Below are 26,894 nucleotides of genomic sequence, written 5' to 3' on the forward strand. Positions count from 1 at the left end.
CAACGTGAGTAGGCGGCTGTTGATATTCGTGAGCAGGCATCGTGCTAGTGGGCAAGATATCCGCGTGAGAAACGTCAGTGTGAATGAGTACACAACAAGACCGTTGTTACTTGATCATTGGGCAATATCGTGAGCTTGCCTATTGGTAGACCCGGCGTACATGATACCCATCTTCGCACTCGCGCGTCTGGGCCTGGCGCGAACGCGTGAATCGTTGTCATCGCCCACACCACCTCCCTCTTTTGGAGTACAGTCGTCATCCTATAACATTGGGGACGCTGCTGCTTGAATAGTCCGCGTACCACACGCCTAGGCCGCGGAGAGCTTCTGTTCATGCGAAGTTTTGGCCCTAGCCAAGAAAGCCGAGTGCCTGTTCCTCTGGAAGCCTATTCGTCACGTTCACCGATGACTCGGTTCAGGATCGCCAGGCGTGGTGAAACGACTACCACGACATGAGGAGGATGGGAACTACCCCGCTCACAGATAGATCTGGACTCCGTCGAGGTGGATCAATAACCATTTCGGTGAAGCAAGCAGCCAACGAATTGAGTTTGTGAGCTAGAGAAGCTGGCTTGAGGTAGTCGCGTGTAGGTATGACAACGTTGTTGGCGGACTGGCGATCAGGCAAGGCGAGGTGTTGTAGATAGGCACCCAGTCAGGCAGTGATATCGCAAAGAGAAGCGTGCAGATAAGGAGCGAGAGTTCTCAGGCAGGCCAGTGCCTGTAAATACGTGTGATCTTGACGAATTGCAGACTGCGATAGATTCAGCATCGCGTATGAAGAGGAAAGCAAGTTGACGTGGTTATTGAGATGAGACTGGAGGAAGTGGGGTTGTGATGAGGAGAAGGGGGAAGGAGATGAGCATCTGCCCTCAACTCCTAAAGGCTAAGGCCAAAACCTTTTTGATGCCTTAAGGCTGTGACGGCCCAGGGCATTGTCCGCCAAGCATCCAATAGCAATGGATGAAGGTATCAAATTCCAAGATAATTACGGAGGAGATCGAGGACTGACAACGAAGCTTGCGATAGATAAACCCAGTGTTTCTGTATGTCGAAGTGAAGCTGGAGTTCTGAGGTTGAAGCGACGCTCGACCACTTGAAATTAACCCCACCATCCATTTTCTGTGCGTTTGGTCACCACCACCACCACCACCACCACCACCACCACCACTGCCATCTGGGTTCTAGGTAAGAATGCTATCCGCGCATTCAGCCACCAATTATTGCAGTAGCGACTTGTCCGCGGACTCTTTCTAGACTCATGGCTAGTCGTACATACGAACACTTGAAAGCCATGAAATACGGTGTGCTTTTTTCTTCCTAACCTAAAACCACCTCAAGACTTTGACAGTTTAATCGACGCTTTGACTTTATCTAAATCGCTCTCTTCCCGCCATCTTCTGTCGTATGCTAGACCTAGTCATCTGCAACTTTACCACTATTGGTCTGAACCGTTCCCGTCGATTCATGTCATTGTTGCCCGACATGAGGCCGGTGTCACGGCGCTTCGATTGAACTCAGTTTAGTGACCGAGTCCGGAGTCGCTGAGGCTCGGCAATGTGGGCTGCGCTGCGGGCCACCGACAATCGCACCGCAAACTGCACACTGATCCTGCCACCCGGAGTGGGGCGCCAGTTCTGTTGGGCGAGAACGGCCCATCAGAGAAGAGTGAGAAGGAGGTCTTTGAGAGCGAATTCCTCCTCCCTTTGGTCCCTCGGGAGACTGGCCGCCCAGATCTGCTAGTGCAGCTAAGCCAGAACCACCTGAAGATGACGGCCCTAGTTGCTTGCTCGGAGGTATCCACTATCAGCTCCGATGTGCCCCTCCAACCTTCCCAGCCCATCGGCAAGTGACGCCTTAAAAATGCCTATGATATCCGCTCGCCCAAGACAGCGAAAACTTCACCACCCTCGGTCACCATCGCGAAGCTCCCTGCTCAATTCTGCAAAATTAGTCGTGGTTCCAAAGACCCAAGCCAATAATCAAGCGCCGAGATCACCAATTGCCTTTTTATCATCTGTCCGTGAGAGTGACCAGAAAAAGACTCGTAGCAGGCACTCCCATTGCTTCGTAGTCAAGTATGGCTCACATACACGAGGAGGCGCATGGCGCCGATGACAAACAGCCCAACGAGTACAGTACGCCAGCTGGCTCGTCGACTATGGAGCCTACGGCCGGCCCATCTCATCAGGAGCCGGAAGAATACGATGTCGAAACAGTCGAGAGGGTTTACAGGTACGCATGCAAACCCTCATTAGCCATGACTTGCGTCAGACGATGAAGCTGACAGGCATCTAGGAAGCTCGACCTTCGAATCATTCCAGGTAACCATCCCATCTTTCTCGCCAGTGACACTATGGGATTAACGGTTGATAGCATTCTGGACGCTCTACTTCCTTTGCTCTGCCATCAGGTCCAATATTGGAATCGCGCAAACAATGAATGCCGCTCAGGGTCATGACTTGATGTCCGTCCTCGGCCTCACAGCTAAAGACACATCAACCGCCTTGGCTCTTTTCTACGTGGCCTATGTCATCTTCGACTGCCCCTCCAATCTGGTGATGGCCAAGCTGAGCCCTCGCATCTGGATGGCTCGCATTGTCATTGCCACCGGTATCATTGGCACCTGCTTCGCTGCCGTGCAGAGCGCCTGGAGTGTCAAGTATGTTGACAACAGATCGAATTACTTGTCAGATCTAACCCTTTAACCAGGCTTCTACGATTCTTGCTCGGTGTTGTGATTGCGGGCATGTGGCCTGGAATGACGTACTACCTCACCTTGTTCTACCCGCCTTCTCGAACGGGTAAGCGAATCGGCATGTACTTCACTGCTGCCCAGCTCTCTGCTGCTGTGGTTGGCCTTGTGTCTGCTGGTTTCCAACTCATGGATGGTTTGGGAGGCCTCGTTGGTTTCCGCTGGATGTTCCTCATCTACGGCCTGGTGGCCGTGGTTCTTGGCTTTTGCCTGCTTTGGTGGCTTCCCGATCGCCCTCTTCCTCCTGGGCAGAAGCGTCAGCGCTCAAGCTGGTTGAAGTGGCTTCCGGCAACCCCAGAAGCGCTTTCCGGCCAGGATGCCGTCATTCACTACAATGACCTCCGACGGGTCTATCACCCCAGGCCCTGGACTATGAAGGATCTTCTGCAGGTGCTAATTGATTGGCGCCTGTGGCCTTTGACTTTCATGTACTTTGGCGTCGTTGGCGTTGGAATCGGTACGCAGCTTTATGGATCTGTCATCATCCGCTCTATTGTGCCCACGGCAACGAGTATCCAAGTCAGCTTGCTTTTTGCTCCGATCTGGATCGTAAGTTCTTTGTATTGTTTTGCATGGGCACTCATTAACAAGATGCAGATGGACTTGATTGCGATTCTCATAATGATGCCAATTTCAGATCGATTCCACGGCTACCGACCATTTATCTTCTCAGCTGCGGTTTGCCTTCAGATCGCCGGCCTGCTTGTCGTAACTTTTGCTCTCGATAATGGTTGGGCTCGCTACGGGGGTCTTCTGATGGTTGGATTCGGTCTTGGCCCGACTGTTCCCAATTGCATGACATGGACGAACGAGATCTTCCAGCGCCGCCACGGTGAAGTCGGTGTTGCGGCTGCGACTGCTCTGGTGTCCGGCCTTGGCAACCTTGGAAGCATTGTCACGACCTACGCTCTGTACACCGGATGGCCAGAGGACGCCGCCAAGGGTCGTTATCAGTACCGTCGCAGCAACTACGCAATGATCGGCATTCTCTGCCTGAGTATCGCCAGCAGCTTCGCCATGTTCTTCCTGCTCAAGGTCTTCGGAAACAAGCCCGTGAACAAGATTTCGAGCCTCGACTCCTCTAGTGAGATTGAAGACGGTGCCGCGAGACGCGAGGCCCGGCAACGAGGCTTTGGAAAGTTGTTCCCTCGTTCCAACCAAAACCGGGAAGCCTGAATGGTTCCCTATCTTGGGGCAGAGAGCCGACAACCATCGGAAACATACTCTGTTCCGGAAGCTTCAACAACCACTCGCGGCTCTCAATGACAATTTACTCGACGCCCCGTTCTGAGGCAGCTCAACCTGCTATTATCTTCTTGCGCCAATTACAGGCATCTCGTTTTAATACGTCTTTCACATTCGACAATTTACGATACAACGCCCATGCGAAGTTTAAATATGCTTTTCATCCGGGGAATGGCCTTGGTTCACCGCGCTACAGGCGAAGAGCGGCGGAAATGAGGCTGGATTCCTCGACGGCGACAGTGCTTCTACGCCATCGCTGGGAAATGGCGTACGGGACTGGAGACGATGACTGGCAACAATGCTGCTGCGCTATTGCATTATGGTCCGTCTCATGGGAAACAAAAAAAGGGGGAGTGAGAAGAGGAGAAATCTGGAGAGTTTGGAAACAAACACTCCAAGTCGGTGATGGAGGAGATTTTCTGTTTACGTTGTTTTTGCATTCTGATGATACCCCATACGTGTTTAGATACGCCGTCGTTCGAGATATTCGCCACTCGACCGCGAAAGTGCTGCTACGCCATCGCCGGGACTGCGTGTTGAACCGAGGTAGCGACGACGACAATGCTCCTGCGCTATCGCCACTCCTACCTCGTGGGCGCGCTTGCGAATTCGAATTTGATTTATGATATATATTGCTTACTTCCCTCAGCTTCGGGCTCCCGGGTTCGTATGTTGCAGGATGGAGGGAATAATGACGGCTGGTCATTCTTTCATAGGACAGAATTGAGTCTCATTTCCCTCTGACCCGGTCTCCGAGGCCGACGATGCAAGTTTCCACTGATGGCCCGTTCCGTCAAGCTCTCAATCAGGAATGTAGGACAGAGAGGCCCACGAGGCTCGCACGCGGTTTGACAACATGTGTAACCCACATCACCGAGCATCACGAGTCACCACATGGCGCGCGCGTGTCAACGTTTGGGATGTCGCAACAGGCGAGTTGAGGGCATGAATACGAGATTCATGTAAATTGAGCCGTGCGTGCTCAGCAGAGAAACAACTCTCAGGGAGTCACGCTCGATGAAGACAAAATAGACGAGTTCCCGCCCGCCACAGCGTTGATCGCATCCCATACGCTCCCCGGAGCGCAGGTTTCCCGGACGATGATGGCGACGAACTGCATCTGCATCCTGCAAGAACCGTTACGCAAGGCGAAGTTGGTCGTCTGCAACGAAGATTCGAAAGACACACGCACTCGTCACCTCTCGTCGGTCTGAACCTCTGTAGTCGGCAATCCGCATAATCGTGCCTATCAGAAACGCAGTTGTCAGCCCGTACGTACGGAGAGCCGGGAAACGATGCTCAGCCTCTAGCAAGCCCCTTCGCCATCGTCTCCCCTTCTTATTCCCGCTTTCGCGCTTCGCGCCGTTCCTTGCATTCTGCCTATATAGTGCTCACGCCGTGTCCGGTTACGCGATCGGATTGGGCGCTTTCCCCCTGCCTCGTTCAACGTTGCGCTGGAAAGTATGAGTAAATGGGCTGGCCGGGCGAGAAATGTTCTTTCTCCTTTGTTTGGAACCCACCCTCTCATCCGTTGGAGCAACCCAAGTAGTATTGGAAGCTGATGCGAAGCTGACGTTGGAATTTTCTCATTCGCTCGGCATCAGCCCACGAAAACGAAGAGGCGTAAGTCCGGCCCGATATGGCAGGGGTTTTTTGTGTCTCTCCTTCTCTTTTCTTTGCAGATCCAACCCACGGGACGGGCAAATTTGCTGTACGGCTGTACGTTTTGCTAATCTTAAGCTTGATACCCTCTACTCTCTTTCCCCCTTGGTACTTTCCGGATGTGGCGCCGACTGTCTTGTTATTCGCTGCGCGTCATTCTTGGGGTGGTTCTCATGGGAAAAGTGAAGACTTGGCGACGTCCGAGCGAATGAGAGGCATTGTGGAAACGGCCCCCACGTGTCGCTCTCGTAAAGCCACCAACCAGGACGAAAGATCCGGAACTTTTTCTTCCAATTGCAGAGGTGAAGGATAAGGCAAGGGAGGATGGGGAGTGTGGCTCCCGCGCATGCGCCGTGCAGCCACATCTTGCTCCAACGACCTCTCTCTCAGTCTACCACCCTGCGTCGAATGCCCTCGCATTGCGGCAATGTGGGTCGTACCGAAGCAGCCAAAAGTCCGGCGCGCTGGGAAAAGCCATGGTCCTATTCATGTCGAGGAACATGTGCTCTCGTGAATGGCAGCGGCGCGGGCCATAAGGCTGTGCCGCAGAGCCACTGGGACATTCTAGCAAATCAACGACAACCAAGGCATCTTTAGGGTGTTCCATCAGTGTTTCTCTGAGAATCTCGAAGAATGTATATTAAGGCCCGTCCCGCGTTGTGGACTGTGGAAGCGGTGCTCGCTGAGGGCAGCATGTCGTGTACCCGACCAAGCAAGGTATCTCGCTGTTCACGATGGCGAGTGAAGTAGAAAGATCTTCTCACGACAGGAGTCCGCGCGACGACGGCGATCAAGATGGTAAAGCAGAAGGAGGCGTACGGGAGAAGAGAAGGAGCGCCGACGATGACCAAGGGGAAGGGAGCGTCACGACGGCAGACACAAAGATCGCCCCGGTCCGCACCCGGGCCCAGACCGTCATCCTGATGTTCGCGCTCTGCATGGCCGTCTTCCTCGCGGCCCTCGACGCCGTCATCATCACCACCGCACTACCAACGATCGCGCGGGAGATTGGGTCCTCAGACTCGGGGTTTGCCTGGATCGGCGCGAGCTATCTGCTCGCCAACGCCGCCTCGGTCCCCTTCTGGGGCAAAGTTAGCGACATTTTCGGACGCAAACCGATCCTCGTCATCGCCAACGTCGTCTTCATGGTCGGTAGTCTCACCTCGGCGCTCTCCGGCACGCTGACGATGCTTGTCGCGGGGAGAGCGGTCCAGGGGCTCGGGGGCGGCGGGCTGATGGCGCTGGTCAACATCACCGTCGGGGACCTCTTCAGCCCGCGGGAGAGGGGCGCGTATTTCGGCGCCGTCGGTGCGGTTTGGGGTCTCGCCAGCGGGATCGGACCGCTCATTGGCGGCGGGCTGACGGAGAATGTTTCGTGGCGGTGGTGCTTTTGGATTAACCTGCCCATCTCTGGCGCGTCGCTGCTCATCCTCATCTTCTTTTTGCGCATACACACGCCCAAGACGCCGCTTCTCAAGGGCCTGGCGGCCATTGACTGGCTAGGCACACTCACCTTCACCGGAGCGACGTTGATGCTCCTCCTCGGACTGCAGTTTGGCGGGCTGCGGAACCCCTGGGACTCGCCCACCGTCATATGTCTCATCGTCTTCGGCTGCGCGACCTACGCCGTCTTTGCTTTCGTCGAGCGTTTCGCAAAGTACCCGCTCATGCCGGCCTCGCTGTTCCGCGACTCATCGGTCGTCTTCTGCTACGTGGCCAACTTCTGCCACGGGCTCGGGTTCGCGGCGATTGCGTTTTTCTTACCGCTCTACTTCCAGGCAGTGCTGGGCGCCAGCCCGATCCAGTCGGGCGTGTGGCTTCTCGCCACGGCGCTGCCGTTGGCGGTCGGCACTATCGGCGTCGGGGTGACGATCAAGAAGACGGGGCGGTACGCTGAGATTGTGCGGGTGTCGATGGCGCTCACGGCGATTGCGTTTGGGTTGTTTGTGACGTTGCCCGCGGGACGGGACTGGCCGCGGTTGATCCCGTTCCAGGTGCTCGCGGCGCTGGGCATCTCTCCGAATTTGCAAGCGTTGCTTATTGCATTGCAGGCGCTGGTGAGGCAGGCGGATGTAGCGACGGGGACGGCGACGTTTGCGTTTGTGAGGCATATTGCGCTGGGGATCGGGGTGGTCGTCGGGCAGGTCATATTCCAGAGCGTCGTGGGACGGCATGAGGGCCGGTTGGTGGCGGCGGGCGTGCCGGCCGAGGTTGCTGCCAAGTTTGGGAGGGGAGGGACGATTGCGACGGCGGCGCGCGGTGCGATGGAGGGTTTAAGTGAGGGGCAGAGGCGGGTTGTGAGGCTTGCGGTGACGGATGGGCTGAGTAAGATTTGGGTCTTCTTTTGCGTCATGTCTTGTGTCGGGTTTATTGCTACGTTTTTCATAAGGCAGGTTGAGTTGAGTGAGATGCATACTGAGACGAAGACTGGGTTGGATGAAGGGGTCGAGGTTGAAGAGAGTAAAGGGGGAGGGAGGACGAAGGAACGGGATGAGCCGGTTTGATAGTGCTGAGCTTGGAAATGAGTTGCTGATATCAGGATGGATGAATATTGAAAACATACGCTTTTTCGAACTCTGTTTGTGTATAAGTAGAGTGTAAGAGAAACTTTATCTTGAAAGCGAATTCCATGATTATTCCTCATCCACTCCTAATAGTAATATAACCTCAGGGTCTCGCCATACTTCCTTTCTTTGATCATAGAAGTTTCCAGGCAATGTTAATTATTATTTCATTGCCCTCAGAGAGAGAACAACCGATATGAAATGGGGTATCTTCTCATAGTACTGGAAATATCTCACTTCAAATCATCAGGCATGTTCCCCCTTGATTCTTGTTAACAACGTATCAAACTCAGAGAGAATAAGTAATGTAAAGCGTGGTCTGTTCTCATGGTACGGGCAAAGGGCATGGCAGGTCTCGAGGAGGTAAGTCAAGCAGTGATGGCTAGGGGGACATTTTGGCATACCCAAGGCACCTCACCTTGAGATGAGTCAACGGTACCTCACACAAGAACACATCTATCGTAGCTTTCGCACATTGTTCTGTTTGTCTCTTGTAATCAATTCTCCCATTCATGTGATTTTTTCAAGAAGACTCTTATGAGGAATACTCGTCCTCGATAGGTAATGCCCATCTGCGAGAATCCTTCACTTCTCATCTGGTTCAGCCACAATTAGGCACCCCGCCACAGCTCACAGTTTATGTAGCCTGCACCATCAACAGCAGACATTACTAGCCAAGACGGAAAGGAAAATGCACAGCGACACAGAAATGATATCAAATTCCAAGAAGAATATTCATGCAGACTATCACTTTTACAGGTCAAGTGAGTATCGGGGGGCTTCAAGACTTCAAGGCAGCAAGGTACACAGCACAGGAGACATCGCACAGAGCCAATCAGCTTTGCGAGATTGACCCCGCACTAGGCACTCACATCCGATCGCAGGCATCCACGCTTGAACAGTCTTCGTCTCAATTCGTGAGTCTACAAGGCAGATGTCGGCGGCATTTTTTTTCTAGGAGATTTTGTTGAAGATTGAAGACACGTCTGTTGTAGGCCGTATTTTCCGAAACAATGCAGCCTGGTGTGTTTTGGTTTGACGGGAACAAGTGCTTACATACCCCAAGTCTGTCCACTTGAGGCCAATCCGTACTCCGCCGCATTGTTAGTCACCAACTTATGAGGCGAAGCCTGACGCTTGCGCCTTGACGACTTTGCTAGGCAGTCGCATTTCTGTCCTTTTGTAAATATCTGTTGAAGTGTCTTTTAGAGAAAAGAGGTGGTCCCTGTGTCTTTTATTGCTTCCCGAGTCTTCAAGAAGTTGGCCGACCCTGTATCAAGCAGCCATTGTCGTTCGACAAACAGCACCAACAACAACAAATCACCACAACAACCACAAGGCATCAACACCCACCGATATCAAACACCACAACCACACGACCTAAAGCGTTACAAAGGTCTACTTGCAGCAAAAAAAAAAAACACATTTCCACCTACCACGAAAAAGAAATCCGACACAATGCCAATCTCAGACCTCATCCCCGCGGCCCTCAAGCCCAAACCCGCCAAACGCGCCGCTCCTAAACCCCAAAAAACATCCTACACGTCCAACGAAGTCCCGATCCCGCACGACTTCCTCTCCGTTCCCCTCCCGGCCTCCGCCCCCGCCGTAACCCTCCAAAATCTAGACTGGTCCAAGACCGCCCTCCCCGAAAACGGGCCCTTGTATGCCGTCGTCCTGGACAACGTCCTCACCCCGGGCGAATGCGCCCAGCTCCTCCGCATGGCCGAGGCCTCCGCCACAGACCGCGGTCCGGACCCGGACAAGGACGAGCCGTGGCGCCCGGCGATGGTTAATATGGGTCCCGGGTGGGAGATTCTGGAGCCCGAGTACCGGAATAGCGATCGAATTATCTGGGACCAGCAGGAAGTTGTCGATCGGTTGTGGGGCCGGTGTAGGCTTGCGCCGGGGTTGGAAGCGCAGCTGGCTGGGATGGAGGGGGTGAGGAGGCCGGAGAAGGGGTTTGAGACGAGGTGGGCGTTTAAGAGGTTTAACAAGCGGATGAGGTTTTTGAAGTATCAGAAGGGGCAGTTTTTTAGACGTGAGTTCATCGCAGTTCCTTGCCCCTTTATTCCCTGTTATGATGGATTGTTGACATTGATATAGCACATTGCGATGGACCGTATGGCGAAGAAGCGGAGGATGGGACTGTGTTCCGGACGCATTATACCGTTCATCTTTACCTCAATGACTCTGTCGCTGAGGCGGGTAAGGATAGCGGTGCCGACTTGGTTGGTGGCGCGACATCGTTCTTGTCGGGAGATGAGAAGAGGAAGGTTGATGTTGATCCTAAGGCGGGGCGGGTGCTCATCTTTCAGCATAGCCGGCTTTATCACTCTGGCGACGATGTTGTCAAGGGGACCAAGTATACGATGAGGACGGATATTTTGTATGAGTTGATCAAGACGAAGATTGAGGATGAGACGGAGGGGGGTGAGGCCGTGGCGGCTTGAGAGTCGTCATCTTCTCTGTATGCTCGAGGGGACTCGAAGGCAACTATGAGACCGTGAGCTGGACTTGCCTTGTGTAGTGATGTATTAGATAGCGATAGTAATGGCATTTATCCTTCTCATTCCAAACCACGGTGCGCAGGATAGATGTCATCGATATCGGAGTTTTGATCGGTTCATCAGACACCTACTACACATGGGTCTCTGTGCTATTTCGCTCCCATTGGCCGCACCGAGGTTTGACCTATCTAGAAGTGACTAGTTGATCCACCAATCTATGTGTTGCCGTCGTCAACGAAGCAAAAATCGTGAGAAATGCCAAAAGATTTGCCTCGTGGCGGAATCGAACCGCCGATCTTCTCATGTCACTAGGTACTAGTGAGACGCTATACCACTTAGCCAACAAGGCTTGCAATTGGTTGTAAGTTAAACGTCCGTGCTGTCCCATAGAGCGCGTGTCACTCTCGCGCGAATCTCCGAAGTGCCTGCTGTGTGTTTGTCGTATGCTGGGCTCCTCAAGGCAGGTTTATTGATCGTCTTCTTCTCGAGTCTTGACACCAAGAGCCTTGCTGCCTCCGAAGTTGCAGACAGCGTGAATGATCTCGATCACACCTCAGATACAGACGATGACGTGTAGGAATATCTTTTGCACAAGAGATAGGGCCCAAATTTACGTTCGCAGGGCACGATTTTTAGAGTCGTCCCTCGTTCCAGTTATTGTCTCCGTGGGGAGCTTTAGCAAGGGTCTCTGGGGACGGCAGACTGCTGCCGATTCGTGGTGGAGTGCGGAGGGGCAGTGCAGACTCGGCTCTGGTCGACCCAAATTAGAGATTTGACGTTGTCAAGAGGCCCGTGTCGTACTTCATCACTTGGATGCCACGATTGACAGGACGTCCAAGACTCCAAGACTTTTTGATCCACGGGGAGGCGCATACTCGGTAGTAGCTCAGTCTTGGCGACTGGGAGATCTTGAGTTGATTGGGATAAACAGGTTCAGCCCTACTGGGCGTTCATCGAAGCTGGTTCAGCTTGGTGCCTTGGCAAAGAAATGTTCCATGCCGATTGTCATTTGTTGAAAGACCAGGTTATTCAACGCACAAGCTGTTGCTGGAGAGGGATCAGCTTGATGAGGTGAAGTCAGTCAGCCAGGGGAGGTAGCCAGCCCAGCCCCTTTTCGCCTGCAAAAGTATCGGATGTTTATTAGCGGCAGCAAAGCCACGCTGTCGGTGCGCGCAGATGACGGCTTCATTCCCCGTGTGCTTGCCGCCGTCCGAGGTTTGTACGTAGTAGGCATGCAGGGCAGCAGGAGAAACATATCTCAGATGGTAATTGAGCATTCTAGAAGCGTGCATGGACCGAAGCACGAGTCGTCAGCCAGCTCGCAATGAGCAAACTTTTTCTGTACGTTAAATATTGACCTAGAGGACCCCCCCCCCCCCCCCCCCCCCCCCCACAACTGTGGGGGGGGGGGAGGGGGGGGGTGGCCCCCCCCAAATTTTCACATTTTCCTCCAACGAGAAGCCCGCGGGCAGGGGCGGGGCGCGGGGGGGGGGTGAGAGAGGGGGGGGGGAGGGGGGGGGGGGGGGGGGCGGGGGGCAGGAAGGGCATATTGGATGGTCCCAGCACAGTATTCTGCAATTTCTCGCCAAGGGAATGCCCAGGCGCGTAGATCGCGGCAGGGCGGCCATTTGGACATGGGCGACACGAGGGGGGCGGTGCCGTGCAGCAAGGGAGCTAGCAGAGCCAAGGAGCCAAAGACCCGATGAGAGGACGATCTGGCTGACGAAAAGCTTGTTCTTTGGACTGAATGGCTTGGCGGCTAGAGGATGTTTTAGTGGTGGTTTGTGTTATTGAGAAGGATTGGTCGTGACCGTTCGTTGGATGGGAGATGGGAACTCAAGGGGCGACGCCAATGAGTTGTAAGCGCTGCAGTATGCAAGAGTGAGAGAAATTGAATAGAGCACAGTTTGGCTGGGAGTCGGGACCCGACGGCAATGACGGAGACAGCAGCAACTCAAAAAGGCACTCTATTTCCATCCGCCTATGACCTCCTCAGGACCAGGCGAGGCCCGCAATTCATCATTCAGGAAAAGGGGGGCCAAAACAGGGAAGGCCGCGCACTCCACCATAGAGCGGACAAGTCAATTGGCTGAGAGGCAGATCATGTGACTTTTCTCGTGACCTTGAATCAGGGGTTTTCCCCCTTGGGCTTGTTGTCCTGCCATGGAGGGAAGTCGGCGGTGCGCCACTGCTCCCTCTCGCAACGCCGTCCATTTCGCTGCAAGTACCGGTACTTGTCAAGCATCGTATGGTTACGAGGAAGAACCGAAAAGAGCAGACTCGCCTGTCCCAAATGTGCCATGATGCCTTAACAATACCCATAGGTTTACATAGATGGTCATGAACAATTCAAACATTCAATGGCCAAGACAAATGGATTCGGCCTTGACGCCATACGCTACCTTCTGCTAGGTCTGGCGTACGGATACCCCCAGTCTCTTGGCATTTGGGCCCTGTCCCTGGATCGCCAAGACCACGGGACAAGACGCTGGAAAACTTGGAATTTGCTTGTTTTCCACGCTGGTGACTTGGCGCGCCTGGGCACTGCACGAATTACCGTCGCGGAAGCACAGGAACTTGACGCTACGAATCCTGTGGTGTCGCTGTCGGATGCATTGGCACGCGAGTAGATAGAGCAGATGGACGACGTACGAATACCTACCTTACTCAACACCTGATGGACGTCACATTGCCGGCGCGGCCACCGGCCAACGCTCGACGATCGGTGGGCGAGGGAAAGGCGTTGGTCATTGTTTTCCAGTTCCGCATTCCTGCAACAGCGAGAACCTGAGTTGGCGCTGTCCATTTATTCCCGCTGCCCTGCCTCGTAGGCTCGTACTGACTCCCCAGGCATGCAGATAAATGTGAATGTACCGCAACTTGACGCGACCCTTGCCCACCACCAAATAACTGCCCGTCCTCCATGTCCCCGGTACAGCCACCATCCCGGCACCCTCTTTCCATTTCTCGCACTTGCACCCGCCCGGCGTCCCAGCTACCTGACTTTTGAGTACCTAGTCACCTAGTGCCAGTGTACACCACACCACACCCCTTCGCTGTCACTCCTTCTTTCCCGGCCCTCCCTCCTCGTCTTCCTTCTCCCTCCAACGTCCCTGTTCATCTCCTTTCCTTTCTCCTCCAACCCTCGTTTTGCCTGTTTACAGAAACCCATCCCGACGACTTCCAGCAGCGATATTCGACAGCTGGCACTTCCACGACTCTTCGCCCATTCTTCACGTTCGACCTACTTCGAAATACTCGCATGATACGGCCCTAGTCCGATCGCGCCGCACCGAGGGAATTGACTTTGGTTCTCAATTTCCCGTCCCGTTTCTCCCCTCTCAACCAGTCGCTCGCTTCAAATCAACGTAAACGTCACTCGACGATAACCGCCATGAAATTCTCTTCCATCGCCAGCGCTGCGACAGCGCTCCTCGTCTCAAGCGGTTTCGCCAGCGCTGCATACTCCATCGCTTCCGACGGTACATTCATCCCTCTACTCGAGCCTTCGACAGGCCCCGGTCTATCGCCTTACTAACGCCGTGCCCAGATGACATCAAGGCCACCACAAAAGGTCTCGCCTACGACCTCATGAGCTTCTACGATGGTAACTTGACTGGCCACACGCCCGGTATTTTGCCCGGTCCTCCGCCAGCCGGTGATTACTACTGGTGGGAAGCTGGTGCCATGTGGGGAACTATGATCGACTACTGGCACTTGACTGGCGATTCGACCTACAACGACGTTGTCATGCAGGCCATGCTTCACCAGGTCGGACCCGACCGCGACTACATGCCTCCTAATTACACTGCCTCCCTGGGTAACGACGACCAAGGTTTCTGGGGCATGTCTGCCATGACTGCTGCCGAGGACGGTTTCCCTAACCCACCCGAGGATGAGGCTCAATGGCTGGCTCTCGCCCAAGCTGTTTTCAACACCATGGCCAGTCCCGACAGACACGATAACACTTGCGGAGGCGGTCTCCGCTGGCAAATTCCTCTCTCCAACAACGGATATAACTACAAAAACAGTAATGCTGACGCTCACGCCTCCAACGAACCTGATACTGATTGCTTATAGGTATCGCAAACGGCTGCTTCTTCAACATTGGTGCCAGACTAGCCCGGTACACCAGGAACCAGACGTATGCCGATTGGGCCGAGAAGACCTGGGACTGGATGACATCCGTTGGTTTCATCGATGCCGACTACAACATTTACGATGGTGGTCACGTTGAGCAGAATTGTACCGATATCAACAAGGCCCAGTTCTCTTACAACAACGGCGTTTTCATCCTCGGCGCTGCCATGATGTATAACTACGTAAGTGGCTTCTACTCATGCATCTAGATGAGCTTGATGTTAACTTCAACCCAGACGGACGGCGCCGCCGCGTGGAAGACACGCTTGGACGGTCTTATCGAAGGAACTTTGAAAATTTTCTTCCCCAACAATATTGCATATGAGATTGCTTGCGAGGAGCACAACACCTGCACAACCGATATGCTGAGTTTCAAGGGCTACGTCGCCCGATGGATGTCGGTCACGACGCAGATTGCACCATACACTGCCGACAAAATTCTCCCAGTTCTCAAGACGTCTGCAGATGCTGCTATCAAGCAGTGCACAGGGCAGGATAACCAACGAACGTGTGGCTTCAAATGGAGCTCCGGCGTGTACGACGGCACCAAGGGTGCTGGCCAACAGATGAACGTGCTCGGCGCCGTATCATCTCTGCTCATCGGCAATGTGAAGGCACCAGTAACAAACACCACTGGTGGTATCTCCAAGGGAGACCCCAACGCCGGTAGTCACTCGGACAATTTACTCGGCACAGAAACGCCAGTCACAACGGCAGATAAGGCCGGCGCTGGCATCCTGACCTTCCTGGTTCTGGGATGCGCGGCCGGCACGTTTGGCTGGATGAGTTTCGGAGCGTAAATGGGTTGATGAGCGCAACATAACGACTTGAATTTTCTGCGTCATTTTCTTGACATGTAGCAGCACCACGGTCCTGCTGGCGAGTCATGCTCGCAACAGGGATATACCAGCGTCGAGGCCAAGGACGGCCTGGTTTGTATTTACTTGGCGTTGACGATTGTACATTTGTCCCAAACCGAATATTGGGCAATGCGGTTGTTGGATTTGGTTCCATTCTTCACACTCCCCTGCGGTAGTAATGGGCACTGGATAGCTCACGATAGTGAGGGGTCACTATAGTCTATAATGTAGCTATACTACGACACACATAGGTTTCTAGAATAGACACTCTTGTCAAAATGAACCATGATTGAATATTACGCATGCCGTGTCTATTTCCTCTCGCACAGAGCAGGCCAGCCGTCTTGGGCACATGCTGAAACTGACCGCATAGAAGTCCACCAGCGCCATGACGCCATCTCGTCCGAGGTTGGGGCACTCGCTGGGCTCAGGCGCTGGACCTGTCATCTGCACACGCAAACTTTGGGTGCTGGCGCACTGCTGCTTCGCACGGCTGAGCATATCGGACGGTTGTTCTGCCCCTCTGACCAGACGTTACAGTCTACGTCATCTCGAAAGCTGTCGTCCTATCCTGCAGCGGCAGCCGTTTCAGCAAAGGTGACCGTGGGCCATGGCATAACGGTCGCCTAGACGTTCGAGAAGGAATTTTGGGAACAATGCCGAGTCCCCTTGATAATTCTGGCCGATGTTTCTCCGGTTCGTCAATCTTCTGTTTGACAGTTTTTGGTGTTTGAAGTTTCTCCGCTGTGGTGGACTTAGCCAATCACAGGGCCGGAGAGACTCATGGACGATCCCTCTCTCAGGTCAATCAATCTCACACCCCCACCAATCAATCGTTCACTCTCACTCTCTCTCATCCAACCTCTCAGTGAAACCCACAGGACTATTGTTGACAACGTTTCTCAATTTAGCTCATTCCGGTCTTTTCTTCTCAGATTGATTGGGCATCCTCTTTCCTCCTCCATCTATAAAGAGTCTCGCTTGACCAGTCATAATCCCTGCCACCGAAAAACCACCGGGAGTTCAGCAAGCATGCCGATCCCGGACTTTGCCAACGAGGCAATCTTCCCAATCTTTGAGGGCCTCCCCATCGAGGAACCCGGCGCCGCCGATCCGCCCTCCTACGCCGCATCCTCGGAGCCGCCCTCGTATGCGCCGGCCCCCTCCGACCCGCCATCCTACACGGACTCCCAATCCGGCTCCGGCACCGCCAAAGCCTCCGCTTCCTCATCCTCCTCCACGGCAGTCACGAGACCATCCTCCCACGACGCACGCGAAGAATGGTTCCTCATAGCGCAGGTAAAACAGAACATGACCATCACGAAACCGACGCTCGTGGTCGTCGATCGTCAGCAGACGGAGTTCGCCGTCACGTTTGAGGACCGCGGGATCGATTTGCGGCCCGTCAAGGGCGGGTGGACGATTGTCGTGCCGCGCGGGGTGAGGACGGCGCCGAAGGGCGGGAAGAGGGGGGTTGTTAGGGTGCCGGAGGGGAAGGGGACGGGGGTGAAGTATATCCCTGGCGGGCTGGAGCAGATTGGGGAGTTGGGGTCGCGGGTGAGGGAGGATGGTGGGCGGTGGTTGAGGGAGTGCGCTGGGTGTGGGAAGGGGGCTGGAGAGGGTGAGACGTTGAAGAGTTGTACTGCTTGTGTTGTTGCGAGGTATTGTGGCAAGGTGGGTCTTTACTTGAACTTCACTCTCGTGCTGTTTCCCCTCGCTGCTTTTTGACTGGCTGGCGGGAGTGATGTTGCGATGCGGACGTGCTGACGATGATTGACTACATAGGAATGCCAGAAGGAGGATTGGAAGAGGCACAAGGGGGACTGCAAGGTTCTCAAGGGCATGGCGAACGCGTGGGGGATATGATGCGGGTAGACGAGAGGAGTTTTAGGTATGATTCAGGAACTAAAGAAGATGCTCTGTGTCTGGACGGCGCAGACCTGTGACTAGAGAAGTGGTAGTGGACAAGTTCAAGTCCGTTGCATTGATGATAGAAATCACTGTTGAGCGACCTGGGGACAAGTAGGTTGTTAACCAGATAGAGCATTGAAGCAATAATTCAGTGATAAATATCCGATATGCTATAAGGGAGTGTAAGGTAAAGCATGGCTGACACCCTTCTCTACAAAGCAAGCCTAAGCCAAATTCTCTCCAACAAACATCAACATGTAACGAGAACGTACAAGAACGTCAAATGAGCGACGCAGAATCGAATGGATGTCTCTCCTGCCCAGTCACCCCCACACCCACCCTCGTTCCAAGAAGAAGCAGCTCAGAAGTAAGCAATCCGAGCCCCAGAAACCTGCGTATTCCACGAAACATAGTCATTATCATTAACGCCAACGAGCTCGAGCCCCTCCACGGTACCAGGCGCCTTGCAATCCGTCGGCGCGGTCAGGTACGCCCCGTACGTGGCATCCCACGTAGCATACCCGCCCGCAACGACAGACAACCGCCCGATGTTCACGTTCCTCTGGTTCCCGGGTCCTCCCGCGCCCCAGCCGGGCGAGCCGCCGGCGGGCGCGGGCTTCAGCGAGGTGAAGACGTCGAGCTTGCGGCTGCCCGAGACGCTGGAGGTGGCGGCGTCGAGGTAGAAGTAGAACTGGCACTTTTTGCCGGCGGCGGCGGGCGGGTAGGTGAAGGTTAGGAGGGCGGTGAGGTCGTTGCCTGCGTTGGAGGTGGATTTGGAGACGACGGCCGTGCCGTAGGTTGGGGTGATGGCGCCGGTTCTGGTGTTGTAGGTGAAGGTTGAGGAGGGGGTGAAGTAGGTCGATGCTTGGCGGGTTTCCAAGGGGGATGCGAGGGCGGAGGTTACGGTGAGGAGGAGGGCGAGGACGGTCTTGGGGAACATTTTGGTGGAGGTTCGGTGAGGGTTGGTGAGTGTTGGTTGTGGGATGGGACTTGACGATATTTGGAGCTAGTAGGATGGTGGTATTCTGTGAGCTGGGGATGGTGGTGATGAGGGTAGATGGGCGTCCAGAAAGACGGATGACCCTTCTTGTATTTATAACTTCATTCTATACGACGAAGCCCTCAAGACAGCTTTTCATCTCGAGACTTACCGCACCCGATGGGAATCAGGCAAAAGCAGAGGTATCGTGGCATTTCCCAGCTCTTCGAAATCTCACATAAGGTGGTCAAGGGCTTCGAGGCGGGTGTCCTCACAAGATGGCGCCTCACGACCCTCTCACCGACACGTCTCGTAAACTGACACAGCCCGACTTGGCTTTCCACATTTCAGCCTTCGGGTGAGGTCTCCGTCAGCCCTACAACTTACTCTTTAACCCCTCAACTCATAGCAATAGGCTACATGAACCCAGTAGCCATGTAAGCTTAATTTGAGAAGCGGTATACGAACATCGCCCAATGGGATTCAAGCCCTAAAGAAGCCTATATCATCACGCGATGATGTTTAAAAAGTCTCCGCAAGGCGTTCCACTTTGTTTGTTGGAATTGGGGTATGACGAGCGTTGTGTGGAGGAGGCTCAGCTCTGGGAGCTGGAACTCTCGCGACCAATCAGCGCCGTTGAAGTGAGAAAAGAGGCGTCCTATCCGAGTATCGTGGGCTCTGCGTCGTGGTGGCTTGATGGCTTACTTGGAGGTGGTGGCACGGCTCGATTTCGGTTTGGCTGAGCTTGCATCGGCATGACCTAAGAGATTCAACCTTGACCCTGTGGTTTGGGGGAAACTTCGTATCCAGATGTTTTCTTTGAGACAACGATCCACGATGGAGGGTCATCGGATTGGGTTGGTGGGAAAGAAAAGACCAATGGTCTCAGATGAAGCTATTTTGAGGAGTAAGCTTCGGGGGAATGCGAAAGTGCAACTTTCGAAGCCGAGTGCCTCGCGATACTTGCGCACACGGCCCGAGACGGCAGTTTAGAGGCAATGTGGGAGCCAAGTTGAAGAATCTAGGCAGAGGTAAATCTTGCTTCAAAATTTGGTCTGCCATGATACTCAGATCGCTGCGAAAATAAAACAGTAGCGGAAAGGGATGTCTGCGCATTGCTTCCCAAGCACAATGATGCCAGTGAGCCCCCAAATCCCATTGGAGCTTGCTGTCCGAATTCGAAATCGCCCAGCACTCCCTTACAGCTCGTGGAGCGATGCTCCCAAAGCCAGAGGCATCCCTGATGTAAAGTTTGCCGTTCTCAAATCCACGTGCGACTCCAAGGGACTGCCAGACCACTTCATCTCTTTGTGTCATTTTTGGGCATTTACAACATCGAGGGATGTTTCTTTAGAGCTCCTGTCAACAATCAAAGACACCAAACATGTAATGTGCCATGCAGTAGAGGCCCTAGATGATCAGAAAACCAGAATAAAACTACGTCGTGGCGCCGGTAAGTGTCGTCTCGAGTTCTTGATCTCCCCGCTACATTGCACCGAGTGATCCTAGGCCACTCCTTTCTGGGCCATTCACCATCAACACCATGTTGGTCCTCAATCCATACATCTACGCCATTGTCTTCAATTGCATGATCGCTGCAGCTGATGCCTCCATGTCGACTATAATCAATCCTACGCGTGCTTCTCAACTGGAGCAGGAGCACTGGAATAATCTCCTACCCCCATCACCGACCACCCACGTCTCCGAACGTCCGACAGATGGAACCCATATTGGTCCCCTCGAAGCAGCTATAGAAAGGCGGGAGCAACAACCTTGCGTCTCCGTTCATCTCTGTACCGAAAAGGATTGGGAAGGTGACTGCTGGTGGGCCTGTTTCCGAGATGGCCTGGAGACGTACCCGAACTGGAACTGGGGTGGCAAAGTCAAGTCCGCTCGCCCAGGTGAAGGCGCGACATGCAAGTTCTTCTTGTGAGTTTTTGAGCCTCTTGATTCTGCCTCTCTTGCGAGTTCGAGTTGATGCTGATGTTATTTCAAGTGGCCCGGATTGTAGCATGCGAGCAAAGAGGCAAGATATGAAATGGCCAGGGGGCAACTTTGAGGGCTTGGGTGATTTTGGTATTGGGTGCTTTTATTGCATGATGGAGGGATCAAAGAAGTCATACTCGAATTCAAGTTGATCCATACTACCTTAGTATTTTAGGCGTCAATCGCACCCAAACATATCCTAGTCTGCTATCTCAGAAGAAGACTACCCCGAGGACCCCTCATCTCTGGTCTTCAACTTCTTCTGCTGCTCCTCGTGTCTCGCCGTGATGAAATCGCCATCTTTTTGCAAGATATCATAGTCGTCATCCATTTGGTCTATGCCGCGCAGGTAAGTGTGTGCAACTCAGCCATCCAGATCCCCCAAGTGGTTAGAAGCAACAAAATAAAAGGCAACTTACCACGGACGTCGATGTTGAACTTTGCAATTCTCACAGAGATCTCGGAATCATTCAAGTCCGCGACTTTGGCAGTAGATTCTGTAAAAAAGGGTTCCCCGTCGGCAAGAAGAAGAACTCTGCGATCCGGCCATATATCCGTTCTGTTACGTGGTTCAACGAGCACCAACTGGGTGGTGTCTTTGTCCGGGTACTCTACATTCCGGAAGCCGCGATCGTCGTCTTTGAAGTCTCGGTAGCCTCGGGGGTTGTCCTCAAAGTCATAAGTCAAGCATAGAACCGCATCGTGTCTAAGCGGTTTGTCGGGTGACGGCTCTTTAGCAATGGTGCTCCTGGTATTGGGCCGCAGAACTTCTCGGACTCTCCATACAAAGTGTTTCGAGGTCGTGATACAGGGAACGAAGATTCCCGCCGAAGTTCTGAGGACGGAGAGATACCAGGCGGTTTGTGAATCGCGCCCGGAGCGGATAGTGACCCTGGAGCCATCGACTAATTGCGATCGCCCTTGACTCACATGGCAACATAGCCCAGCTCCCACCACTGGAGCTATGGTCCAAAGACCATCTTGATCTTTCCATGAAGGGTCGTATGGCTCGACTCGCGGCCCCTGAAATCTTGCGATATAACTTAAGTGAGCTTATGTTCCTAAATTACATGCATGGTCCGGGATGGTAACTTACTTCTGTGGCATAATTCTCTGCTCGCTCGCAGATCGAGGTCCAAAGTCAATGAGTTTGTAGATGTCATGACGAAGGTAGTGTGTTTTGTCCGCATTCGTACTCTTCGTCTTGAATCGAAATTGCGCAATGATTTTTGCTGACTTTGGAATGTCAATGAACTTCGAGACAGTAAGTTGAGATGCTTTAGTGAACAAGTCGACGACATCTTGGAGCTTATTATCTCCACTATCTTCGAATGAGTCGAGGATCAACTTCATCTCTTGTCTCTATCAAAACGTTAGGCAAGAATTAAATCACCATCACATTAACTGCATATAGTATTCTTACCCCGATAACTCTCCAATTGTTGTAATCCCCAACTGTTGCGCACCATTGTTGTGGACTATGAAAACGTCAGATCACATACGGAGTTTTGGAGCCAAGGGCTCGTACTTGGAAGCCAAGATGGTATTCCCACCAACTGCTTCGAACACCACACTGTCATCGCTATCTTTGTAGCTGCGAACAATGCTCTGATCGGTACCTGATGCGATTTCTTTCTTTGACTCCGCCCCAATGATGACTTCCACAGGCTGTGACTACTCGTCAGTTTTTACGGTACTTAATAGAGGCGTAAAGTCGTTTCAGGTAGGATGCATACAGAGGAGACAGACATCCCGATAGCGTGCTTAAAGGAACACCGGCTTTTTTCTTCGTCCTGGGATTCGTTGCCAACCAGAGCTTTTGTCGAAAGCAACATTCCCCCGAGAATGACCTCGTGGCAGAAAAATTGTCCTATAAAGTTTCAACATTTTCGTCTTGTATGAGAAGGAAGCTGTATCATGGGACCATCACGTACCAAATCTTTCGTAAAATTTGCGAACGTCTGTCTCGTCCGCTCCCTCACCTAGCTCCTTGATCTTTTCAATGCCATCTGTGAATGCTTTGGTCGGAACGAGATCATCCGCGTTAAGAAACAAAGTAGCTCGGGGAAGCTAGGCGGTTATAAGCGATGTGAAGCCAAGTAACTTAGTTCTGGTAGCGCGTTGCCTACCTTGTATATACCGATCATGCTCTTGATGGACCTGTTGCTCCCTGACGACTGCTCACCTTGGGAGTCGAAGGACTTTCCGCTAGCCACGTTGATACCGATTCCTGAGTAACCGAGGGCGATTTTGTTATCCATAGAAGCCTTGTCAAAGCTATTGCGAACAAGAGAGTGCTTGATTCCGCTCTCAGTAGTGACGACATCAATTTTTGAACCGTCCGTGACCCCGTAATTGGGAATGGCGATCTCAACCTCTGCAGTGGAGACTGTGCTATCTGGGCTGTAGTCAAGATTCAATCCTGACTTGAGACGGAATGCTATACGAATATCAGTAGAAGCTCGTATTGTCAAATATCAACAACGAACCCGGTTTTGGTGCCATTTTGATCTCAGTGCTGACCGGATCAATATACCAGCCGTGCATGACTTGGCAGTTCTTCATGACGAGTTCCCACTGCAACTCATCAAGTGATGACGGTGAGATACTGGACTTGACGGTTAGGTATCAATCGTGAATCAAAGTTGACGTAAAATGTGTTTAAACGGATCACTCTAACCTGGAGGTCTGTGGCGAAACTGTGTCAGTCAATCAGTCAAGATCCAGATCCATGGTTTTGTACCTCAGCCTTTTGAACTGCTTTATTGCCACCCAAAGCTGTCAAAACTGTCTTTGGCTGATCTTCATCGAAACAAGATGAAGCGTCTTTAAACCTGAGGTTGATCGATGGGACGCTACTCTCATATGGACATGTCTCATCCTTGATTTGTTGGTTCAGTCTGGGTGTTCCAATGGTGAAATTGAAAGGGCTCAAACTTACAAGCATCTTGATGTAGTCGTCGAATCTGGTTTTATCCGAAAGAGGGGTTTCATCCGGCAGGCAAAAATGATGTTTATCTTTTAGTTGCGACCTTCATGTTGTGATGTTAGAAGTGGAAATACAGAGTGAGCCAAGAACATGGTAGACTTGCATTGCGCTAATTCCGTCTCTCAAGTCCCAGAGTGTCCGAGAGCCTAGGTCATGGATATCAATGATGTGGCCGCCTGCACGTGCATCTTCTGGAGGCGACTTCATCACTCTGAGAGCCTGAATCGCCTGCGACTTATCATTCTTGATTTGGACGATCCTGATGATGAAATCTCCAGTCTTGTAGATGTCCTGTACTGTCTGCGCGTTGTGATCCTTCTTCAGACCGTAGTAAATTCTCACATCCGACTGGGAACTTTTCGTAAGCTTCGATACCTGCTCCACGTATTCCAAAAGAGTAAGGTCATAGTCGAGGAGCATAGATGACGGAGAACTCCATATGTCAAACTCCTTGGCCAGACCAATTGCAACCATCCCCTCTTTGATCTTAGCCATGGTGATACCGTGCATCCCAACGTTGGCGTTGGCGTTGAAGCCGCATTTCTTCAACAGCACGGCGAACCCGATGGTTCCCGCAGGACTTCCCGTCACTGGAAAAGACGTGGCATTAGCCTTCGCCCCAGAAGATGACGTAGGTGTTGCTTTGTCTATGCGTTGAAATGTCAAAATCGTGTCCGAGTCAGACGGGCTTTTTGTAGCACCGTTGAAAGTATTGGCGCCGGGTGTCGACGGGGGACTGTTGTAAGCACTTTCCATGACAAGTAAGTGTGGTGCAGAAGTTGAAAGGAGGCGGCTGGTCCATATGATAGAGCTTCAGGTCCATGGTAACGTCGTAGTCTCTATTTTGTATCAGGGGCGCAGTCATCGTCCTAGTCAAGTACGTCCAGGCTCCAGGCTCCAGCATTGGGTAGGTACTCACCATCATTTCTATGGTCGCGTGCGTACCTGCCGGAACCACGAGTAACTCACACCGGAAACGGCCTGGATAGAATTATGGCTTTCATTTGTCTCACTACGGCTCAGCCGCATGGTGCGAGAGATGGGTTGGTTTCTTGGCGTATTCAGCCTAACTGGACGAATGCAGGTTGTCTTACCCCGGACTTTTGTCACCTATCAGCCAGGCTAGTCTGATATGAAAAACACGCATCTGAAGCAGTGCAGAGAAAAATGCCGTGAGCATCTATATAATTCTGTCTCGGGGCTCAAGGCATGATTCATTTTTCAGTTGCGAAAGCATTTCCGTTGATCTTCAATTCGCAACAAACCAACAATCCAACCATGGCAGTGGGACTTCCGACAAGCGCCAAAAACCCTGTTCAGAACAGACTGCAGGTTCTGCAGGCGCAGTATCCTGAATATCATGTCGTAATCTGGGCTTCTGCTGGAGGATCTTTCAAGCTTCTGCCCGGAACGCGATGGGTTCGCAAGGGAGTTGAACTTATTCAGTTCAGTAATCTTTTGGGCCTTAGTACAGACACGCGTCATTTCGAGTACTACATCATCATTGAGGGGGCCTTTCGATACCGCAACAAGTACATGAAAGCAACCGAGTGAGTTCCAGAGTTCACGTAGCCCGAGTCACGAACTCCGGCAATAGCTGACCATTCATAGTTATCGGGATTACGTTGGCTCGACAGCCAATTTTGACTTTGAGAAGCGGCAATGTGTCATGCAGCCCAAGTGAGCATAGTAGTCATGAGTCAAGGCACGACATTTCTCAATCTAACATGCTGACAGAACCGATTTCTGTGCCAAATCTTGGATGAAGCACCTCCCCGACGACACGTGTGTAAAGGATTTGAGCTTACCGGGAACTCGTTGTAGCAGTGCCTCAACCTATTGGATCAACGATGTCGCGAACATTGACGTCGAGCCAGAAATCAGCGATAAGAAGCTGAGGTTACAGTTACTCGGCATGCACAAGTGCCACAAAGACAGTATTCGCACTCAACTTCAAAACGGCGTTCGACTGCTCGACCTACGATGTGACGGAGAACGCAGACTACGGCACGGCCCTCTGGTCCTTGAAAAGCAGCTCGAAGACGTACTTGATGATGTCAGGGACTTCTTGAAAGACAATAAGAATGAAACCGTCATGATCATGCTCAGTTTCTCATCCGCCTCCGCAACGTATGACGCCGACAAGCATTGGTCCGAGGGTTACAGCATCAATTACGACGATCTGCCGAAGAACTTCAACAGAGACTTCAAGAGGGATATGAAGAAAGAAAATCTCTTGTACACGGGCAAACAATGGCCTCTTCTTCGCGATGTTCGCGGAAAGGCTGTCATCTTTCGTGGGTGGGACGTGGATTCTGAGGAAGACCGATGGGGTTTGGAATGCCGGTTGCCAGTTTGGGTGGCCGCGCGCAGTCCCACATCATCCATCAAGGCCGAGGATCTTGCTGCCCAGAGATGGGAAAGTCTGGCAGGAGACTTCAGCAGCCGAGACTCACTCAAATCGATAGTACTGGCAGCTTGTCTGCATCATGATCCGACAGACGAAACTGGTTGGGTTTCTCCATTACAGACGGCCCCTATCCTTCAGAATAAGGCGGTAGAACACCTCAAGAACTCTACGAGGAAGATGAAGCATTTGTGGGTGTATGGTGATGATATGAAGGAGAAGACAAACCTGGCCATTGCCAAGTTGAACTTCTGGGGTTCAGACGACGAGGGACCCAGTCGGCCACTGCCGCTGACAGTTCACTCGGCGCCTTCAAAATTGATCACTACTAAGTAATGGTGGGCATCGGTATCATCATAGAGATAGCTTGGGGGAAGCACGTGATTAGCTGGTTAATTTGACTGCTTTGCTTATTGCCTACCAACAAATCCTGTGACTCTGTCAACGTCCATAGAGGCACGCGATAGGTTTCCGAGACTTTTTGCAGCTAGACGCAATAAGAGAGGAACAGCCAGTTCCTGTGGGAACCAGCACACTAACTCCCGGCAGTCGAGAAACGGCTTCTCCAGTGCGGGACCGGACCGATCCCGCCGCAGTGTACATGGCTAACTCGAGCGATAGCTGCTCTAAGAGGCCACGTGAGACATTCATCTTACATGAGCTTGGGGAATGCGGTGATACATGCGGGTGAAAGCCGTTTGCAGTATGGTCTAATCTTCCGGTGGCAGGGCTGAAGTGAGACGCATTCTTGTAGTACTAAGAGGCTTTTGGTGGCGTTGAACGATTTGATGAGACACGGCGCGATCTCTTTTCCAGGCAATTGGGGCCAAATTGAGTTGCAGATGACGCTTGGTTTAAACACACATTTTTATTTCTTAGGCGTGAC

At 52.7% G+C, this 26,894-nt stretch overlaps 9 protein-coding genes and 1 non-coding gene across 10 annotated transcripts; 7 read left to right on the top strand and 3 right to left on the bottom strand.

Annotated features, from left to right (window-relative positions):
• Positions 1 to 2,080: 2,080 nt before the first annotated feature.
• On the top strand, positions 2,081 to 3,931 carry CLUP02_11151 (major facilitator superfamily transporter; the record flags this gene model as incomplete). Its single annotated transcript, XM_049290119.1, has 4 exons — positions 2,081 to 2,235; positions 2,414 to 2,662; positions 2,713 to 3,304; positions 3,446 to 3,931. The coding sequence occupies 4 exons, from the start codon at positions 2,081 to 2,083 to the stop codon at positions 3,929 to 3,931; spliced, it is 1,482 nt and encodes a 493-aa protein (XP_049147264.1).
• A 1,708-nt stretch (positions 3,932 to 5,639) lies between these two features.
• CLUP02_11152 (uncharacterized protein) lies at positions 5,640 to 6,198 on the top strand (the record flags this gene model as incomplete). The annotated part of the gene is made up of 2 exons (XM_049290120.1): positions 5,640 to 5,910; positions 5,981 to 6,198. The coding sequence occupies 2 exons, from the start codon at positions 5,640 to 5,642 to the stop codon at positions 6,196 to 6,198; spliced, it is 489 nt and encodes a 162-aa protein (XP_049147265.1).
• Positions 6,199 to 6,396: 198 nt separating this feature from the next.
• CLUP02_11153 (uncharacterized protein) lies at positions 6,397 to 8,166 on the top strand (the record flags this gene model as incomplete). The annotated part of the gene is made up of 1 exon (XM_049290121.1): positions 6,397 to 8,166. The coding sequence occupies one exon, from the start codon at positions 6,397 to 6,399 to the stop codon at positions 8,164 to 8,166; it is 1,770 nt and encodes a 589-aa protein (XP_049147266.1).
• Positions 8,167 to 9,684: 1,518 nt separating this feature from the next.
• On the top strand, positions 9,685 to 10,679 carry CLUP02_11154 (oxidoreductase domain-containing protein; the record flags this gene model as incomplete). Its single annotated transcript, XM_049290122.1, has 2 exons — positions 9,685 to 10,267; positions 10,333 to 10,679. 2 exons carry the CDS (start codon positions 9,685 to 9,687, stop codon positions 10,677 to 10,679), a joined length of 930 nt encoding a protein of 309 aa, XP_049147267.1.
• A 325-nt stretch (positions 10,680 to 11,004) lies between these two features.
• CLUP02_tRNA178 lies at positions 11,005 to 11,085 on the bottom strand. Its single transcript has one exon. It is a non-coding gene; the product is annotated as a tRNA-Thr (tRNA).
• A 3,045-nt stretch (positions 11,086 to 14,130) lies between these two features.
• CLUP02_11155 (glycosyl hydrolase family 76) lies at positions 14,131 to 17,934 on the top strand (the record flags this gene model as incomplete). Its single annotated transcript, XM_049290123.1, has 12 exons — positions 14,131 to 14,218; positions 14,287 to 14,766; positions 14,817 to 15,058; positions 15,113 to 15,625; positions 15,737 to 15,938; positions 16,110 to 16,333; positions 16,367 to 16,432; positions 16,496 to 16,539; positions 16,606 to 17,437; positions 17,522 to 17,589; positions 17,675 to 17,758; positions 17,871 to 17,934. 12 exons carry the CDS (start codon positions 14,131 to 14,133, stop codon positions 17,932 to 17,934), a joined length of 2,907 nt encoding a protein of 968 aa, XP_049147268.1.
• A 74-nt stretch (positions 17,935 to 18,008) lies between these two features.
• On the bottom strand, positions 18,009 to 18,587 carry CLUP02_11156 (uncharacterized protein; the record flags this gene model as incomplete). Its single annotated transcript, XM_049290124.1, has 1 exon — positions 18,009 to 18,587. One exon carries the CDS (start codon positions 18,585 to 18,587, stop codon positions 18,009 to 18,011), a length of 579 nt encoding a protein of 192 aa, XP_049147269.1.
• Positions 18,588 to 20,169: 1,582 nt separating this feature from the next.
• On the top strand, positions 20,170 to 20,559 carry CLUP02_11157 (uncharacterized protein; the record flags this gene model as incomplete). Its single annotated transcript, XM_049290125.1, has 1 exon — positions 20,170 to 20,559. The coding sequence occupies one exon, from the start codon at positions 20,170 to 20,172 to the stop codon at positions 20,557 to 20,559; it is 390 nt and encodes a 129-aa protein (XP_049147270.1).
• A 53-nt stretch (positions 20,560 to 20,612) lies between these two features.
• Positions 20,613 to 24,630, bottom strand: CLUP02_11158 (uncharacterized protein; the record flags this gene model as incomplete). The annotated part of the gene is made up of 17 exons (XM_049290126.1): positions 20,613 to 20,712; positions 20,849 to 20,948; positions 21,032 to 21,532; positions 21,590 to 21,642; positions 21,709 to 21,974; positions 22,036 to 22,067; positions 22,115 to 22,280; positions 22,349 to 22,482; positions 22,547 to 22,682; positions 22,742 to 23,052; positions 23,102 to 23,220; positions 23,287 to 23,300; positions 23,356 to 23,493; positions 23,554 to 23,630; positions 23,676 to 24,289; positions 24,351 to 24,496; positions 24,571 to 24,630. 17 exons carry the CDS (start codon positions 24,628 to 24,630, stop codon positions 20,613 to 20,615), a joined length of 2,967 nt encoding a protein of 988 aa, XP_049147271.1.
• A 180-nt stretch (positions 24,631 to 24,810) lies between these two features.
• CLUP02_11159 (uncharacterized protein) lies at positions 24,811 to 26,344 on the top strand (the record flags this gene model as incomplete). The annotated part of the gene is made up of 3 exons (XM_049290127.1): positions 24,811 to 25,151; positions 25,213 to 25,281; positions 25,339 to 26,344. 3 exons carry the CDS (start codon positions 24,811 to 24,813, stop codon positions 26,342 to 26,344), a joined length of 1,416 nt encoding a protein of 471 aa, XP_049147272.1.
• Positions 26,345 to 26,894: the final 550 nt, after the last annotated feature.

Source organism: Colletotrichum lupini, chromosome 5, assembly GCF_023278565.1.
Source record: "Colletotrichum lupini chromosome 5, complete sequence".
Taxonomy (NCBI): domain Eukaryota; kingdom Fungi; phylum Ascomycota; class Sordariomycetes; order Glomerellales; family Glomerellaceae; genus Colletotrichum; species Colletotrichum lupini.